The following is a 17,964-nucleotide window of genomic DNA, read 5'->3' as shown; positions in this document are numbered from 1 at the left end:
GTTAGAGAAAATAAGAATTTACACACCGGTAATTCTATTTCTCGTAGTCCGTAGTGGATGCTGGGCGCCCGTCCCAAGTGCGGACTTTCTGCAATACGTGTATATAGTTATTGCTTAATAAAGGGTTATTGTTATGAGCAATCCGTTGAGTGAGGCTCAGTTGTTGTTCATACTGTTAACTGCGTAAGGTTATCACGAGTTGTACGGTGTGATTGGTGTGGCTGGTATGAGTCTTAACCCTGGATTCCAAAATCCTTTCCTTGTAATGTCAGCTCTTCCGGGCACAGTTTCCCTAACTGAGGTCTGGAGGAGGGGCATAGAGGGAGGAGCCAGTGCACACCAGATAGTACCTAATCTTTCTTTAGAGTGCCCAGTCTCCTGCGGAGCCCGTCTATTCCCCATGGTCCTTACGGAGTCCCCAGCATCCACTACGGACTACGAGAAATAGAATTACCGGTGAGTAAATTCTTATTATATATGAGAGATGCTCAAAGAGACATTAGCCTTCTGGGCTCTAGAATAAATGAGATATCGATTTCTGCCAGAAGGGTCCTGTGGACTCGGCAATGGACAGGCGATGCCGACTCAAAAAGGCACATGGAGGTTTTACCTTACAAGGGTGAGGAATTGTTTGGGGAAGGTCTCTCGGACCTGGTCTCCACAGCTACTGCTGGAAAGTCAAATTTTTTGCCATATGTTCTCTCACAACCTAAGAAAGCACCGTATTACCAAATGCAGTCCTTTCGATCACAAAAAGGCAAGAAAGTCCGAGGTGCGTCCTTTCTTGCCAGAGGCAGGGGCAGAGGAAAGAAGCTGCATAACACAGCTAGTTCCCAGGAACAGAAGTCCTACCCGGCTTCCACTAAATCCATCGCATGACGCTGGGGCTCCTCAGGCGGAGCTAGGCTCGGTGGGGGGCGCGTCTCCGAAATTTCAGCCACAAGTGGGTTCACTCCCAGGTGGATCCCTGGGCACTAGAGATTGTGTCTCAGGGATACAAGCTGGAATTCGAAGAGATGCGCCCTCACCGATACCTCAAATCGGCCCTGCCAGCTTCCCCCTTAGAGAGGGAAATAGTGTTAGCTGCAATTCACAAATTGTATCTTCAGCAGGTGGTGGTCAAGGTTCCCCTCCTTCAACAAGGAAAGGGTTATTATTCGACCATGTTTGTGGTACCGAAACCGGACGGTTTGGTCAGACCCATATTGAATTTAAAATCCCTGAACATATACCTGAAAAGGTTCAAGTTCAAGATGCAATCGCTCAGAGCGGTCATCGCAAGCCTGTAAGGGGGGGATTTTATGGTGTCTCTGGACATAAAGGATGCATACCTTCATGTCCCCATTTATCCACCTCATCAGGCGTACCTCAGATTTGTGGTACAGGATTGTCATTACCAATTCCAGACGTTGCCGTTTGGTCTCTCCACGGCACCGAGAATATTTACCAAGGTAATGGCGGAAATGATGGTGATCCTGCGAAAGCAAGGTGTCACAATTATCCCATACTTGGACGATCTCCTCATAAAGGCGAGGTCCAGAGAGCAGTTGCTGATCAGCGTAGCACGCTCTTGGGAAGTGTTGCAACAGCACGGCTGGATTCTAAATATTCCAAAGTCGCAGTTGATTCCTACGACTCGTCTGCCCTTCCTGGGCATGATTCTGGACAGAGACCAGAAGAGGGTTTATCTCCCGATGGAGAAGGCTCAGGAGCTCATGACACTGGTCAGAGACCTATTAAAACCAAAACAGGTGTCGGTGCATCACTGCACGCGAGTCCTGGGAAAGATGGTGGCATCATACGAGGCCATTCCCTTCGGCAGGTTCCATGCGAGGACCTTTCAATGGGATCTGTTGGACAAGTGGTCCGGATCACATCTACAGATGCATCGTCTGATCACCCTATCCCCCAGGGCCAGGGTGTCTCTTCTGTGGTGGCTGCAGAGTGCTCACCTTCTCAAGGGCCGCAGATTCGGCATTCAGGACAGGGTCCTGGTGACCACGGATGCAAGCCTCCGAGGGTGGGGGGCAGTCACACAGGGAAGAAATTTCCAAGGTCTGTGGTCAAGTCAGGAGACTTGCCTTCACATCAATATCCTGGAACTAACGGCCATATACAACGCCCTAAGTCAAGCGGAGACCCTGCTTCGCGACCAATCGGTGCTGATTCAGTCAGACAACATCACCGCAGTGGCTCATGTAAACCGCCAAGGCGGCACAAGGAGCAGGGTGGCGATGGCGGAAGCCACCAGAATTCTTCGCTGGGCGGAGAATCACGTAAGAGCACTATCAGCAGTGTTCATTCCAGGAGTGGACAACTGGGAAGCAGACTTCCTCAGCAGGCACGACCTCCACCCGGGAGAGTGGGGACTTCATCAAGAAGTCTTCGCGCAGATTGCAAGTCGGTGGGAACTGCCACAGGTGGACATGATGGCGTCCCGCCTCAACAAAAAGCTACAGAGGTATTGCGCCAGGTCAAGAGACCCTCAGGCGATAGCTGTAGACGCACTAGTGACACCGTGGGTATTCCAGTCGGTTTATGTATTTTCTCCTCTTCCTCTCATACCCAAGGTGCTGAGAATCATAAGAAAAAGAGGAGTGAGAACAGTACTCATTGTTCCGGATTAGCCAAGAAGGACTTGGTATCCAGAGCTGCAAGAAATGCTCACAGAGGACCCATGGCCTCTGCCTCTAAGACAGGACCTGTTGCAACAGGGGCCCTGTCTGTTCCAAGACTTACCGCGGCTGCGTTTGACGGCATGGCGGTTGAATGCCGGATCCTAGCAGAAAAAGCATTCCGGATGAGGTTATTCCTACGCTGATAAAGGCTAGGAAGGACGTGACGGCTAAACATTATCACCGTATATGGTGAAAATATGTTGCTTGGTGTGAGGCAAGGAATGCCCCTACAGAGGAATACCAGCTGGGCCGTTTCCTTCACTTCCTACAGTCGGGAGTGACTTTGGGCCTAAAATTGGGTTCCATTAAGGTCCAGATTTCGGCCCTATACGTTTTCTTTCAAAAAGAACTGGCTTCTCTTCCTGAAGTCCAGACGTTTGTAAAGGGAGTGCTGCATATTCAGCCCCCTTTTGTGCCTCCAGTGGCACCTTGGGATCTTAACGTGGTGTTGAGTTTCCTGAAGTCACACTGGTTTGAGCCACTCAAAACCGTGGAGTTAAAATTTCTCACGTGGAAGGTGGTCATGCTATTGGCCTTAGCTCCGGCTATGCGTGTGTCAGAATTAGCGGCTTTGTCACAGAAGGATCCTGGTAGGAGAGACATAATGGGGCAGCTGACTGGAGTGATAGAGAAGGGTGCTGGCAGGAGTGACACAGGAATGTGCTGGCAAGAGTGACACAATGGGGAGCTGGCTGGAGTGACAAAGGAGAATCCTGGCAGGAGAGACACAATGGGGAGCTGACTGGAGTGACACAGGAGGGTGCTGGCTGGAGTGACACATTGACACAGGAGGGTACTGGCTGGTGTGACATATGGAGGAGCTGAAGTGTATTATGTGAATATGGTTTTTTCGATATATTTTATGTGTATCTGGATTTTTTTATTATTTTCTCATACGTCCTAGAGGATGCTGGGGTCCACTTCATGACCATGAGGTATAGACGATTCCGCAGGAGCCATGGGCACTCTTAAGACTTTTCAATGGGTGTGAACTGGCTCCTCCCTATATGCCCCTCCTCCAGACCTCAGCTTTAGAAATGTGCCCAGGCAGACTGGATGCACTCCAGGGGAGCTCTACTGAGCTTCTCTGAAAAGACTTATGTTAGGTTTTTTATTTTCAGGGAGAACTGCTGGCAACAGTCTCCCTGCTTTGTGGGACTGAGGGGGCAGAAGTAGGAACCAACTTCCTGAAGAGTTTCATGGCTCTGCTTCTGGCTGACAGGACACCATTAGCACATGAAGGGTACTGAACACTAGCCGTGTCTATATGCTCACTCCCACAGCACGCCGTCACCCCCCTCACAGAGCCAGAAGTCAGAAGACAGGTGAGTAGAAGAAGATAGATCTTCAATCAAGTAAAGTGACGGCTGAGGTACCGCGCGGCTGGTGGGAGCGCAGCACGACATTGCTGCCCACACACACAAGCACTGCAGGGCGCAGGGGGGGCGCCCTGGGCAGCAAAATACCTATAGAAACTGGCTAAAAGGGGGCATAAGGGACAGGGACGTGTGATGAGCTAAATGGCTCAGGAGGCACTGACTAGCACCAGAGCCAGTTTTACATGCAATTTATGAGCCAAAGCGTACATCTGGGCATTATACACAGGTGTAGCAGTATAATCTCCTTGAAATTTATTGAGTTTTGATTAGAGATGTGCGGAAAAGTTAGCCAGGTGAGGCACTGCCTCACCTACCATAGACTTTTTACTCCAGAGTTTTGGCTATAAAATTGATTAGAATAATGCAAAGAAGATATTTCAAACATATTCTTTGTATTTTTTATATACTTTATACAGTCAAACCTCTGATACAAATGTTAGTATGACAGGAAAGGCCCTGCCTCACCCCACCGCACGTCACTGGCATAAGATGCCCAGGCACAGCCCTACCCCCGCCTGTATAAATATTATAAAAACTCTCTGAGGTAAAAACGCATCATTGCTGGGGCGGAGCTTCTTCCTCAGGCAGCCAGCACACAACGCCATTTTCTCTCTCTCCTCAGGCTGCGGAGACATCGCTGATCCTCCTCCACTTCTGACTACAAGTATCAGGGTGCAAAACAGGGGGGGGGGCACAAGCAAATTTGGTGTTTTACAAGTGTGTTTACTGTGTAACACAGCGCTGCATGTCAGTGGGCATTTTGTGTTCACAGGCATTATATACTGACGCTGGGGTTGTGAACTGGCTGTTCCTAAACTGTGTCCCTCTGACAGATTTTACTGCGAGTCTGTCCCCTATACGTCCCAGTGTGTCTGTGTGTGTGTGTTGTGCACATGTGTAAGACATGTCAGAGGCAGGGAGCTCTTCCCCGGAGGAAGCCATTTTAGGGACACAGACTTGTAATGTGGTGGCGCTACCGGCACACCAAGAGCCTACATGGGTGAAAGAAATACGTGATAGTATGCATCATATCAATAGGAGGTTAGATAAGTCTGAATCTCATGCAGAATGCTGGAGAAAGTCTGTGGAAGATGTGATTTTTCAGGGTTCTGTTCTTCCACCCGCAGGCGACTCCTCTGGATCACATAAGAGACCGTTTGCAAATATTGTAAATACTGATACCTACACGGACACTGATTCTTGTGTCAACGATAGTGACTCCAGGGAAATAGATCATAAATTGGCAAAAAATATACAATATATGATTGTGGCTATAAGAGAAGTTCTGCAGGTTACTGAATCCACTCCTGTACCTCAGGAGAAGGCCTATTTCTATAAAGAAAAGAAATCTAAGGTTACTTTCCCTCCTTCCCACTAGCTAAATACTCTCTTTGAAGGGGTGTGGGTGAATCCCGAAAATAAATGTTGTATTCCCAAGAGGATTCAGATGGCTTATGCTTTCCCTACAGAGGACAGGAAAAAGTGGGAGTCACTCCCTGTTTTAGACAGTGCACTGTCTAGGTTGACAAAAAAAGTAATTCTCCCTGCACCTGGGACGGCTTCACTAAAGGAGCCGGCAGACCGCAAAATGGAGACTACATTAAAATCCATTTATGTTGCCAATGGTATGCTGCTCAGGCCCACAATTGCTTGCGCGTGGGTGAGTCACGCTATTGAAAAATGGTCAGAAAGCTTGTCATCAGAAATTGACATGATTGATAAAGATGAGATACTCCTTTAGTTAGGGAATATCAAAGACGCTGCTGCATATATGCTAGAGGCGATGAAAGATATTGGACTCTTGAGTTCAACAGCCGCTACCATGGCAGTATCGGCTCGGCGGGCGTTGTGGATTCGCCAGTGGAACGCGGATGCAGATTCCAAAAAGAATATGGAGGCTCTCCCGTGTAAAGGTGAGGCCTTATTTGGTGATGGACTGGATGCGTTAGTCTCAGCGGCTACTGCAGGTAAGTCGACTTTTTTGCCTTCTGCTCCTGCACCAGCAAAAAAGACATATCACTCTCACATGCAGTCATTTCGGCCCAATAAATACAAAAAGGCCAAAGGTTCTCCCTTCTTTGCAGGTAGGGGAAAGGGAAAGAAGTCCTCCGCGACTTCAGGTTACCAGGAGCAGAAGTCAACCCCTACTTCTGCCAAATCTACAGCATTACGCAGCTCAGGTGAGGGCACGTCTCAAACTGTTCAGTCAAGGTTGGATTCAATCTGGCCTGGATCCCTGGGTTTTACAAATAGTTTCCCAGGGGTACAAGCTGGAGTTTCAAGATGTCCCCCCATGCCGATTTTTGAAATCGGCCTTGCCAGCTTCTCTTCCAGAAAGAGAGGCAGTAAAGACGGCGATTCAAAAATTATGTCAGGATCAGGTCATAGTCCTGGTACCTGTGTCACAGCAAGGGGAGGGGTTTTATTCAAGCCTCTTTGTAGTTCCGAAGCTGGACGGCTCGGTCAGTCCAATTTTGAACCTAAAAAATAGAAATCTCTACTTGAAAAGGTTTAAGTTCAAAATGGAATCACTGAGGGCAGTGATTTCCAGTCTGGAGGAGGGGGACTACATGGTGTCAGTAGACATAAAAGATGCTTACCTGCATGTTCCCATTTATCCTCCTCACCAGGCTTATCTGAGATTCGCGGTTCAGGATTGCCATTACCAATTCCAGACGTTGCCTTTCGGTCTCTCCACGGCGCCGAGGGTATTCACCAAGGTGATGGCGGAAATGATGGTCCTCCGTCAAAAAGGAGTCAGTATAATACCTTATCTGGACGATCTCCTGATAACGGCGAGATCCAGGGAGCAGTTGCTACAAAACATCACACTCTCCCTGGTCATACTCCAACAACAACACGGTTGGATCGTAATTTCCCAAAGTCACAGTTGGAGCCGACGACAAGATTGGCTTTTCTCTGAATGATTCTGGACACAGAGGTTCAGAGAGTATTTCTTCCAGTGAAAAAAGGCTCTGGAAATACAGGATATGGTGAGACAGATATTGAAGCCAATAAGTATGTCGATCCATCAGTGCATTCGGTTGTTGGGGAAGATGGTGGCGGCTTACAAGGCCATACAGTTTGGCAGGTTCCATGCCAGAGCATTCCAGTGGGACCTGTTGGACAAGTGGTCGGGTTCCCACCTACACATGCACCGGAAGATAATCCTGTCGTCGAAAGCCATGATTTTGCTCCTGTGGTGGCTACACAGTTCTCACCTTCTAGAGGGACGCAGGTTCGGGATTCAGGACTGGGTCCTTGTAACCACGGATGCAAGTCTCTGAGGCTGGGGAGCTGTCACTCAGGGGGAAAGCTTCCAAGGAAAATGGTCAAGTCAGGAAGCCTGCCTTCACATAAACGTGCTGGAATTGAGAGACATTTACAGCGGCCTTCATCAGGCGGTACATCTTCTTCAAGATCATACCGTCCAGATCCAGTCGGACAATGTAACAGCAGTCGCGTACATAAACAGGCAGGGCAGAACGAAAAGCAGAGCGGCAATGGCAGAGGTGACAAAGATCCTCCTCTGGGCAGAAAGACATGTACAGGCTCTGTCTGCAATTTTAATTCCGGGAGTAGACAACTGGGAAGCAGAATTCCTCAGCAGACACGATCTCCATCCAGGAGAGTGGGGCCTCCACCAAGAAGTCTTCGCAGAGGTGACAAGTCTTTGGGGAATTCCTCAAATAGACATGATGGCGTCTCGTCTCAACAAGAAGCTTCAGAGATATTGTTCCAGGTCGAGAGACCCTCAAGCAATAGCAGTAGATGCGCTGGTGGCCCAGTGAGTATTCAGGTCGGTGTATGTCTTCCCTCCACTTCCGCTGACCCCAAAAGCTCTCAAGATAATAAGAAGGACAAGAGTTCGTGCAATCTTCATTGCCCCAGACTGGCCAAGGAGGGCTTGGTACACAGATCTTCAGGAGTTGCTCATAGAAGAACCTCGGGCTCTTCCTCTTCACGAGGACCTGCTATAGCAGGGGCCGTGCGTGTATCAAGACTTACCGCAGCTATATTTGACGGCATGGCTGTTGAGCGCCGGATCCTAGCCCGAAAGGGTATTCCCAAGGAAGTCATCCCCACTCTTATTCAGGCCAGGAAAGGAGTAACGTCTAAACATTACCAGTGTATTTGGAGAAAATATGTGTCTTGGTGTGAATCCAAGAAAGCTCCTATGGAAGAATTTCAGTTGGGACGTTTTCTCCATTTTCTACAGGCTGATGTGGAGGCGGACCATCGATTGGGATCAATCAAGGTCCAGATTTCGACCTTATCAGTCTTTTTCCAAAAACAATTGGCCTCTCTTCCAGAACTTCAGACCTTCGTGAAAGATGAGCTGCACATCCAGCCTCCATTTGTGCCTCCAGTGGCACCATTGGACCTTAACGTGGTGTTGCAGTTCCTTAATTCGGATTGGTTTGAACCTCTACAAGGGATAGAGTTGAAGTTTCTCACTTGGAAAGTGGTGATGCTTTTGGCTTTGGCATCCACAAGGCGGGTGTCTGAATTGGGGGCCTTGTCTCACAAGAGCCCTTATCTGATCTTCCATGAAGATAGAGCAGAGTTGAGAACTTGCCAACATTTTCTTCCAAAGGTGATTTCATCTTTCCACATAAACCTATTGTGGTGCCAGTGGCTACTGACACCTTCACTTAGTCAAAGTCTCTTGATGTGGTGAGGGCTTTGAAGATTTATGATGCTAGAACAGCTAGGATACGGAAAACAGAGGCTCTGTTTGTCTGTATGCTCCCCAAAAAATTGGGTGTCCTGCTTCCAAGCAGACTATTGCGCACTGGATCAGAGGAACGATTCAGCATGCTCATTCTACGGCTGGTTTGCTGTTACCTAAGTCGTTGAAGGTCCATTCTACTAGGAAGGTGGGCTCATACTGGGCGGCTGCCCGATGGTGGTCTCGGCATTACAACTCTGCCGAGCAGCTACTTGGTCAGGGTCAAACACATTTGCAAAGTTCTTCAAGTTTGACCCCTTGGCCGATGAGGACCTCAAGTTTGGTCAAACGGTGCTGCAGGGTCATCCGCACTCTCCCGCCCGTACTGGAGCTTTCGTATAAACCCCATGGTCATGAAGTGGACCCCAGCATCCTCTAGGACGTATGAGAAAACAGGATTTTAATACCTACCGGTAAATCCTTTTCTCCTAGTCCGTAGAGGATGCTGGGCGCCCGTCCCAGTGCGTACTTTACCTGCATATTTGTTATTAGAGTTATACAAGTTGTGTTATACAGGTTGAGTATCCCTTATCCAAAATGCTTGGGACCAGAGGTATTTTGGATATCAGATTTTTCCGTATTTTGGAATAATTGCATACCATAATGAGATATCATGGTGATGGGATCTAAATCTAAGCACAGAATGCGTTTATGTTACATATACACCTTATACACACAGCCTGATGGTCATTTTATACAATTTTTTTATAACTTTGTGCATTAAACAAAGTGTGTCTACATTCACACAATTCATTTATGTTTCTTATACACCTTATACACACAGCCTGAAGCTCATTTAATACAATATTTTTAATAACTTTGTGTATTAAACAAAGTTTGTGCACATTGAGCCATCAGAAAACAATTTCGGAATATTTGGATAAGGGATACTCAAACTGTATTAGTTTCAGCATGTTGCTGTAATGGGTTCATGCCTGTTGGCGTGTGTTGTGTTGAAGGCCATGTGTGCGGCATGGTTATGGTGTGAGCTGGTATGTATCTCACCATTAGTTTTAAAGTAAATCCTTTACTCGAAATGTCCGTCTCCCTGGGCACAGTTCCTATAACTGAGGTCTGGAGGAGGGGCATAGAGGGAGGAGCCAGTTCACACCCATTGAAAAGTATTAAGAGTGCCCATGGCTCCTGCGGAACCGTCTATACCCCATGGTCATGAAGTGGATCCCAGCATCCTCTGCGTACTAGGAGAAAAGGATTTACCGGTAGGTATTAAAATCCTGTTTTATGTGGAAGTGTTTTTTTCAATCTATTTTATGTTGATTCTGGCTTTAAAATTTATTTTATGTGGATCTGGCATTTTCATTGTCTTTTATACCAGGGGTGGCCTAGCATGCACACGTTTACACCTCATTTTTGCACACGCGCCTTCGATTTGATGTCGGCTCTTTGACGTACCTAACAAGATTTTTTGGTTCTTTGTCTCTGACTGGTTGGCCACCCCTGCAGTACACTAAGGGGGTAATTTCAAGTTGATCGCAGCAGGATTTTTTTTAGCAATTGGGCAAAATCATGTGCACTGCAGGGGAGGCAGATATAACATGTGCAGAAACAGTTAGATTTGAGTGGGTTATTTTGTTTCTGTGCAGATTAAATACTGGCTGCTTTATTTTTACACTGCAAATTAGATTGCAGATTGAACACACCCCACCCAAATCTAACTCTCTCTGCACATGTTATATCTGCCTCCCCTGCAGTGCACATGGTTTTGCCCAATTGCTAACTAAAATCCTGCTGCAATCAACTTGGAATTACCCCCTATAGCTTTCCAGTGATTGCAAAATTAACGCAATTATATTTTGTTAAGGTTGGCTGAATTGGATCAGTGGGGACAAAGTGAAGTCCTAACATTTCTTCTGCAGTATAAACCACAAAGTGAAGAGGAGATTTTTGACATCCTGAATATACTGGATAACTATCTGAAGAGCACTCACATCAGCGTGGTCATGGGGGCCACCAAACTCTTCTTGGTTGTAGCAAAAGATTTTCCTCATGTCCAGACAGATGTCCTTGTTCGACTGAAAAGTCCACTGCTTGCAGCTTGTACTTCCGAAAGTAGAGAGATGTGCTTTGCGGCTTTGTGTCATGTCCGAGAGATCCTCAGCAGCTTGCAAGGGCATTTTAGCAACTGTTACAAAAAGTTTTTCTGTTCGTATAATGATCCTCACTACATTAAGAACCAGAAGATTGACATCCTGTGTGAACTAGTCAATGATGAAAACGTCCATAATATACTAGAGGAACTCCGGGTGTGCTGCACAGATGTGTCAACACAACCTGCCCACACTGCAATTTTTGCAATTGGTAATTATACTAACAAAACATTTTTTTAAAGAGTTTATCCATTTTTCTTTTACTTTTTAGTACATGCTTGTTATAAATACAGTGTTAAATAAAATGTCATCAACAAAATCGAACCAATGGACCGGTGTTATGTGATGCAACCATGCTAACCGCTGTGCCATAGTTCTCGTCAACTGCCCAGTTATAGAGGTATATTTACTAGACAATTCTCATGGCTTTAGCCAATGAATTTAAAACTTCAATAGCAACAAATGCTATATCAGACTTGTTTTACATGTATTGCTATTGCTGTTTCAAGTCCACAGGTCAAAGCCGCTCATAATCACTGGGAACCGTGCATTCTCCGCCCCCGCTGAAAGCAGCCTCCAACTGGGGCTCTCCTATAGGAGATAGGAGACAGTCTGGCTGACCTCCCATCTTACCACATGCTGCCTGCCAGCATCCTGTTGGCTCTTAGGTATAGGCGGATTCACGGAGGTAGGGAATGGGGAGCAGTGGCGATCCCACCCCACCGCTCCCCCCCCCGTAACACACAGCCACACAGCACCGGACCCCCTCTCCTTAATCTGCCCTCAGCCCTTGCTCCAACCACCAGCAGCACACTTAGTACAGTGTGGGGGAATATTTCGAAAACGTGCTGCAGGACAGAGCTGTTGTTTGAAATGGGGGGGGGGGGGGGGTGTAGGAAGTGCTGCAGTAGGGAGCTATGGTATGGGGTGTATAGAATATAGGTGCTGCAGTAGGGAGCTATAGAATGTAGGTGCTACAGTAGGGGAGGTATGGTATGGGGTGTGTTTGGAATGTAGGTGCTGCATTAGGGAGCTGTTGGTGGTATGGGGTGTATGGCATTTAGGTGCTGCAGTAGAGAGCTGTGGGTGGTGTGGTATGGAATGAAGGTGCTGCAGTAGGGAGCTGTGGTATGGTATGTGGGTGTATGGAATGTAGGTGCCGCAGTAAGGAGGTGTGGGTGGTATGGTATGGAGTTGTATAGAATGTAGGAGCAGCAGTAGGCGGCTGTGGTATGGTATGGAGTTGTATAGAATGTAGGTGCTGCAGTAGGTAGCTGTGGTATGAGGTGCGTATGGAATGTAGGTGCTGCAGTAGGGAGTTGTGGTATGGTATTGGGTGTGTATGGAATGTAGGTGCTGCAGTAGGCAGCTGTGGTATGGTATGGGGTGTGTATGGAATGAAGGTGCTGCAGTAGGCAGCTGTGGTATGGTATGGTATGGGGTGTGTATGGAATGTAGGTGCTGCAGTAGGGAGCTGTGGTATGGTATGGGGTGTGTATAGAATGTAGGTGCTGCAGGAGGGAGTTGTGGTATGGTGTGTGTATGGAATGTAGGTGCTGCAGTAGGTAGTTGTGGGTGGTATGGTATGGGGTGTGTATGGAAAGTAGGTGCTGCAGTAGGGAGCTGAGGGTGGTATGGTATTGGGTGTGTATGGAATGTAGGTGCTGCAATAGGGAGCTGTGGGTGGTATGGTATGGGGTGTGTATGGAATGAAGGTGCTGCAGTAGGCAGCTGTGGTATGGTATGGGGTGTGTATGGAATGTAGGTGCTGCAGTAGGGAGCTGTGGTATGGTATGGGGTGTGTATGGAATGTAGGTGCTGCAGGAGGGAGTTGTGGTATGGTGTGTGTATGGAATGTAGGTGCTGCAGTAGGTAGTTGTGGGTGGTATGGTATGGGGTGTGTATGGAATGTAGGTGCTGCAGTAGGGAGCTGAGGGTGGTATGGTATGGGGGTGTGTATAGAATGTAGGTGTTGCAGTAGGGAGCTGTGGGTGGTATGGTATGGGGTGTGTGTGGAATGTAGGTGCTGCAGCGGGGAGCTGTGGTATGATATAGGAGGGTGTATGGAATGTACTGCACTGTCCCAAATGCTGCTTGCCCTCACCCCATTAATATGTAATGGGACCTAGAAACAGTAGCATAGGACCCCATTTTTTTTTTCTAAATAAGGGGTCCCTGGGACCCACAAACTTTTTTGCTCACCGCGATCACTGCACTGGTGTGAAGAGCACTTTTCTTCCTGTGTCTGTTCCCAAAGCAGCGGAGTCCGCAGTTTTGTGCATTTTGCTCCTGCTTTCGGGTGGTGGGCACCCTCTAGAGGACACTCCGACAGGCAGGTTTTTTCCACAGCAGAGGTTCTTTGCAGAAGGACTGTTTTTCTGGGGCCAACAGATGTTCGGAATCCAAAGCTACTGAGAGACCTAGCACTGGAAAAGGCTTTTTGTCCAACTAGCCCGGGCGGGACCAGTGGGTGTAGTCATCTTCAGGCGCTTGGGTGCTGGGCATCATTTCCAGAGGTTAGGTAATCGACCTTAAAGATTCTGCCTTGAGGAAGAGTTTATTAGAACTCGAAACGCGTTGGCGGCTATTGAATCCATCTACCTGCATCCTAATTTGGAAGGGAGCCTGCCTGGTCCAGCTGCCGGTGTTTTGCCTGGAGGGAGTAAGGAGGAATTCCGGAGACTCCAACTTTGTGCTCTTTCCATTGCTCCATGCTGGGAGCTTGACACGGTACGGTTCCAATCATATATAAAAAACACAGAATTTTATTGGATGGAAGAAAAATTCTTTTTAAATGCTTTTTATCATCCGTGTCATCTAAAATAAATTTGAACTTTTTTAAAAAAAAATACTACACTATATATTCTTCTTTCTTCTGTTTATATGTATACCTATCCGTAAGGAATTCCAAGATCTGAAGAAATTTGGAAGACAGCAAGATCAAAATTCAGTTACAGAGAAAGCTTATGGGACAATCCTATAGACTTTTCCATCATTGACTAATATAAAGGTGGTAGCGCCAAAGATATTTTCAATTACTTATTTCTCAATCGACCTTAATGGTCCTCCGCCATGCCGTGTTTCTGCCACCGCCCTTAGCTGGGATACGGTTAGGAGCATGGCCTTAGGGGGTGATTCAGACCTGATCGCTGCTGTGCATTTTGGAGCTCTGAATGCACATGGGATTTAACACTTGCATGGCGAATCTACACTCCCCCCTGGAGGCGGCGACTATCTGAACGCAGGACAGCAAAGTTTGCAGCCCAGTAATCAGGTCTGAATCCCCCCCTTAGACCAGACTATGAATTCTCTGATTCAGTTCCGGCACTAGAACGGCAACTAGATTTGTAATCCACCCTATTCCTTGTTCAGAAGCCGAACGACTCCTTACGGCAGATTTTGTGTCTTCATGTAGTGGATCATTTTTGGATGGAATCTCTCCAATCGGTGATCTCTTCCGTTTCTTAGTCGGCACATCTCACTAGCAATTCTATGTGGCCATGGGGGTCATTCCGAGTTGATCGCACCAAGCAACTTTTTGCTGCTGGTGCGATCAACTAATCTCCGCCTATGGGAGTGTATTTTAGCATAGCTGGGCTGCGATCGCTTGTGCAGCCCTGCTATGCTAAAAAAGTTTCACTCAAGACAAGACCAGCCCTGGACATACTTACCCAGTGTGACGGATCCAGCGATGATGGCACCGGCTTTGACGTCACACCTCCGTACGCCTGGACACGCCTGCGTTTTACTTACCACTCCCCAAAAACGGCAGCAAACTGTAAGATGACACCCCGGAACACCCTCTTGCTGGCCATCTTCTTGCGGTCGCCGCTGCGATCGCTTTCTTCTCTGTCAGTGTCGTGGTCGCCAGGCAACGACGCGCATGCGCATTCCAGTCCCGTTCACACCGCTGCGTGCGAACGGGTTGGAGTGACCCCCCATATTCCCGCTCATTTTTCACATACCTTATTAGGACAATCTGCTCATGAAGGACAGTTCGGCTTCTCAGTTGCAGGTGCACCTGGACCACATGGAGCAGATGCTTCAGGATCACATCTGGATCCTAAATCCAAGAAGTCTCTTCTTATACCTACTTAGCGCGTGCTTTTACTGGGGGTGGTCTTCGACGTCTCTCTGCAGCTAGTGTTTATGCCAGAGTCCAAGGCCCACACCCTACAGGATTTGGTCATGACAGTGCTGTAGATGCCTTGTCCGTCCATCTTGCTGTGCATGAAGCTGTATTGCATGATGGTCTCCACCTCCGTGCCAGGTTCCATTTGCAGAAATTCCAGTGGGAAATCCTCCAGAAGTTGTATGGTTGCACGGTGTATCTTTCTGTTCATCTGTTCCAGCAGCGATCCTTGGTCTCTCTGGCTTGGGTCATAGTGACGGACACGAATCTCCTCAGTTGGGGTGTTATGGCATTACATCTTTGCCTCCAGGGTCTTTTGTCATAATTGGGGTCGGCCATTCCAATCAGTGTGCTCAAGCTCAGGCCCAACTGTCTAGCTCTGTTAGGGGCCCAGTCTGTCCTGGTCAGCTGACCAGTGCGGATTCAGTCAGACAATGCCACTGCAGTGAAGTACATGAATAAGATCGGGAGCACAAGCACAATGCCGGAGATGCCATGCATTCTTTCCTGGGAGAAGGCCTTTGTTCAGGCGATCTCTGCGGTGTTCATACCAGGTGGGGAAAATTGGGAGACGGACTTCCTCAGCAGAACCATGTTTCTCCTGGGGAAGTGGTCATTCTTTCTGGAGGTCTTCTAACAGATGGCTCGGAAGTGGGGTCTTCCAGAGGTGGACCTCATAGCCTTTCCTCACAACTTCAAGTTCCCCCAGGTTTTGTGCAAGGACCAGAGACATAATGATGTTTGCGATGGATGCCATGACGGTTCTGTGGATCTTCCGTCTCGTGTATCTGTTTACTCCAATTCCCATGTTACCTGTCCCACAAACAGGTCAAAGATCACCAGGTACCGATGATCCTGGTTGCTCTGTGGGATAGAGGACATTCCTCAGTTGGCTTTAACTGCTTGGCTTTTGAGGCCGGGCTCTTGAAGGCCAAGGGGTTTTCTCCGTCTATATTCCATATTATGAGCATGCCTGGAAACCGATTTTGTGGCGCAATTACCACAGGGTCTGGATGATCTACATCTTGTGGTGTGAAAGGCGCAGGGTTCATACTTCCAGATTTCGCCTTTCTTGTTTCTTGGCTTTCCTTCAGGAATGTTTGGAGACCAGATTACAGTTGCGTTCCTTGAAGGACCAGATTTTGTCTCTATCTGTTTATTTCCAGTGGCGCCTGGTCCTACATCCAGAGGTTCCAACCTTTTACAGAGTGTAGTCCAGTGTGCCCCCCAGCAGTGATAAATGAGAACAGTGGATTTTTGGTTACTTACCATTGAATCTTTTTCTAGGAGTCATGCTCATGGTCCATTGTCCCCCAGCATGACTCAGAGAAAAAAATTAAACTGTAAGTAACCAAAAATCTTCTTTTTCACCAACTAGCACAGTGGAACATTTGCAGGAGACAAAGTAAATGCTTGTTCTTTCACTTAATTAGGTGATTGCGGAATGTAACAGGTATCAAAATACATAATATAGTAAAGGTAGTCTAAAATTTGGAGAATTCAATTATTTAAAGGCATATCCTAATAATGGAGAAGTGAATTTTGACATTGCCAGAGTTAGGGCTAAGAAATTCAAACCTCAATGGCTTATACTACTTATTCTTGGGGTGCTTACTTATTGGACACTAGGGCTAAATTAAAGATTTTCTGTCAGCCAGTGGTGTCTGAAGTTAAAGTCATGGTGATGCCTCTGACAAGGTACCACAATGGTTAGTATTGTTGCCATGTAACACAGGAGCCATGGGTTTGATTTCAACCGGCTCACCATCTACAAGGAATTTGTAGGTTTGCCTTAAGTGTGTTTACCTATGGTATAGAAGTTAAATTGTAAGCTTCACTGAGACAGGGATCAATGTGAATTAATTCATTGTGCATCGCTGTATAATATATTTGCGTTATATAAGGAAAAGAGGATTTTAATTACCTACCGGTAAATCCTTTTCTCATAGTCGATAAGGGATGATGGGGACACTGATTACGATGGGGTATAGATGGGGTCCAAAGGAGCCGGTGCACTTTAAATTTCTTCAGCAGGGTGTGCTGGCTCCTCCCCTCTTTGCCCTCCCTCACAGCTTAGTCTAGGAAAACTGCCGGAAGGAGAAGGACATACTTAAGAGGAGGAAACATGACAAGACACAAGTGGTGAGTTTAACGAACCAGCACACAACAATAACAAACTAGCAACCGCTAGTGAAACCAGAAAACAGCAACAGCTGATAATAACAACTTAACACAAGAATAGTAACTTGCAGGAAAGGTGAAGCACAGAGGCGGGTGCCCAGTATAACTTATGGACTACGAGAAAAGGCTTTACCGGCAGGTAATTAAAATCCTCTTTTTCTCTAATAACCCTAAGGGATACTGGGGACACTGATTACGATGGGGACGTCCCAAAGCTCCCAGAACGGGTGGGAACATGCTGAGACGCCTGCACACTGTATGTCCAAACGCGGCATCCTCCGTGGCCAGGGTATCAAACCTGTAGAACTTGACAAATGTGTTTGTCCATCTGCATGTAGGGGCCCGCATAGTTGCAAGGCCGACACACCACGGGGGGCAGCCAACCAGAAAGAAACCACAGACCTGGTAGAGTGGACCTTGCCAGACCGAGGAACAGGCAAGGCCGCAGAAGCATAGGCCTGTTGAATAGTAAGCCTAATCCAACGGGCAATTGACTGCTTGGAAGTAGGAAGACCTTTCTTGTGAGCATCATAGAGGACAGACAAGGAATCTGATTTTCGAACAGTCGCAGTCTTCTTGACGTAAATCCTCAGGGCACGTACTACATCCAAGGACTCAGGAAGAGAGGCAGTGGCCGAGGCCGCCACAATAGGCTAATTCAGGTGGAATGCAGAGACCACCTTCGGCAGGAACTGCTGACGAGACCTGAGCTCTGCCCTGTCCGCATGAAAGACAAGGTAGGGACTCCTACAGG

At 47.5% G+C, this 17,964-nt stretch overlaps 1 protein-coding gene across 3 annotated transcripts in view; it reads left to right on the top strand.

The window, feature by feature from the left end:
- Window positions 1–17,964, top strand: part of AP4B1 (adaptor related protein complex 4 subunit beta 1) — a 293,647-nt gene that overhangs the window by 215,090 nt on the left and 60,593 nt on the right. For all 3 annotated transcript variants that reach the window (XM_063955413.1, XM_063955414.1, XM_063955412.1), the window contains one exon: window positions 10,612–11,108. In XM_063955413.1, the coding sequence (XP_063811483.1) occupies window positions 10,612–11,108 (497 nt within the window). The remainder of the gene's footprint in view (window positions 1–10,611; window positions 11,109–17,964) is intronic.

The sequence above is a fragment of the Pseudophryne corroboree genome, chromosome 2 (genome assembly GCF_028390025.1).
Source record: "Pseudophryne corroboree isolate aPseCor3 chromosome 2, aPseCor3.hap2, whole genome shotgun sequence".
NCBI lineage: Eukaryota > Metazoa > Chordata > Amphibia > Anura > Myobatrachidae > Pseudophryne > Pseudophryne corroboree.
Note: the sequence above shows the minus strand (reverse complement) of the source record. Positions and strands in the feature narration are given on the sequence as shown.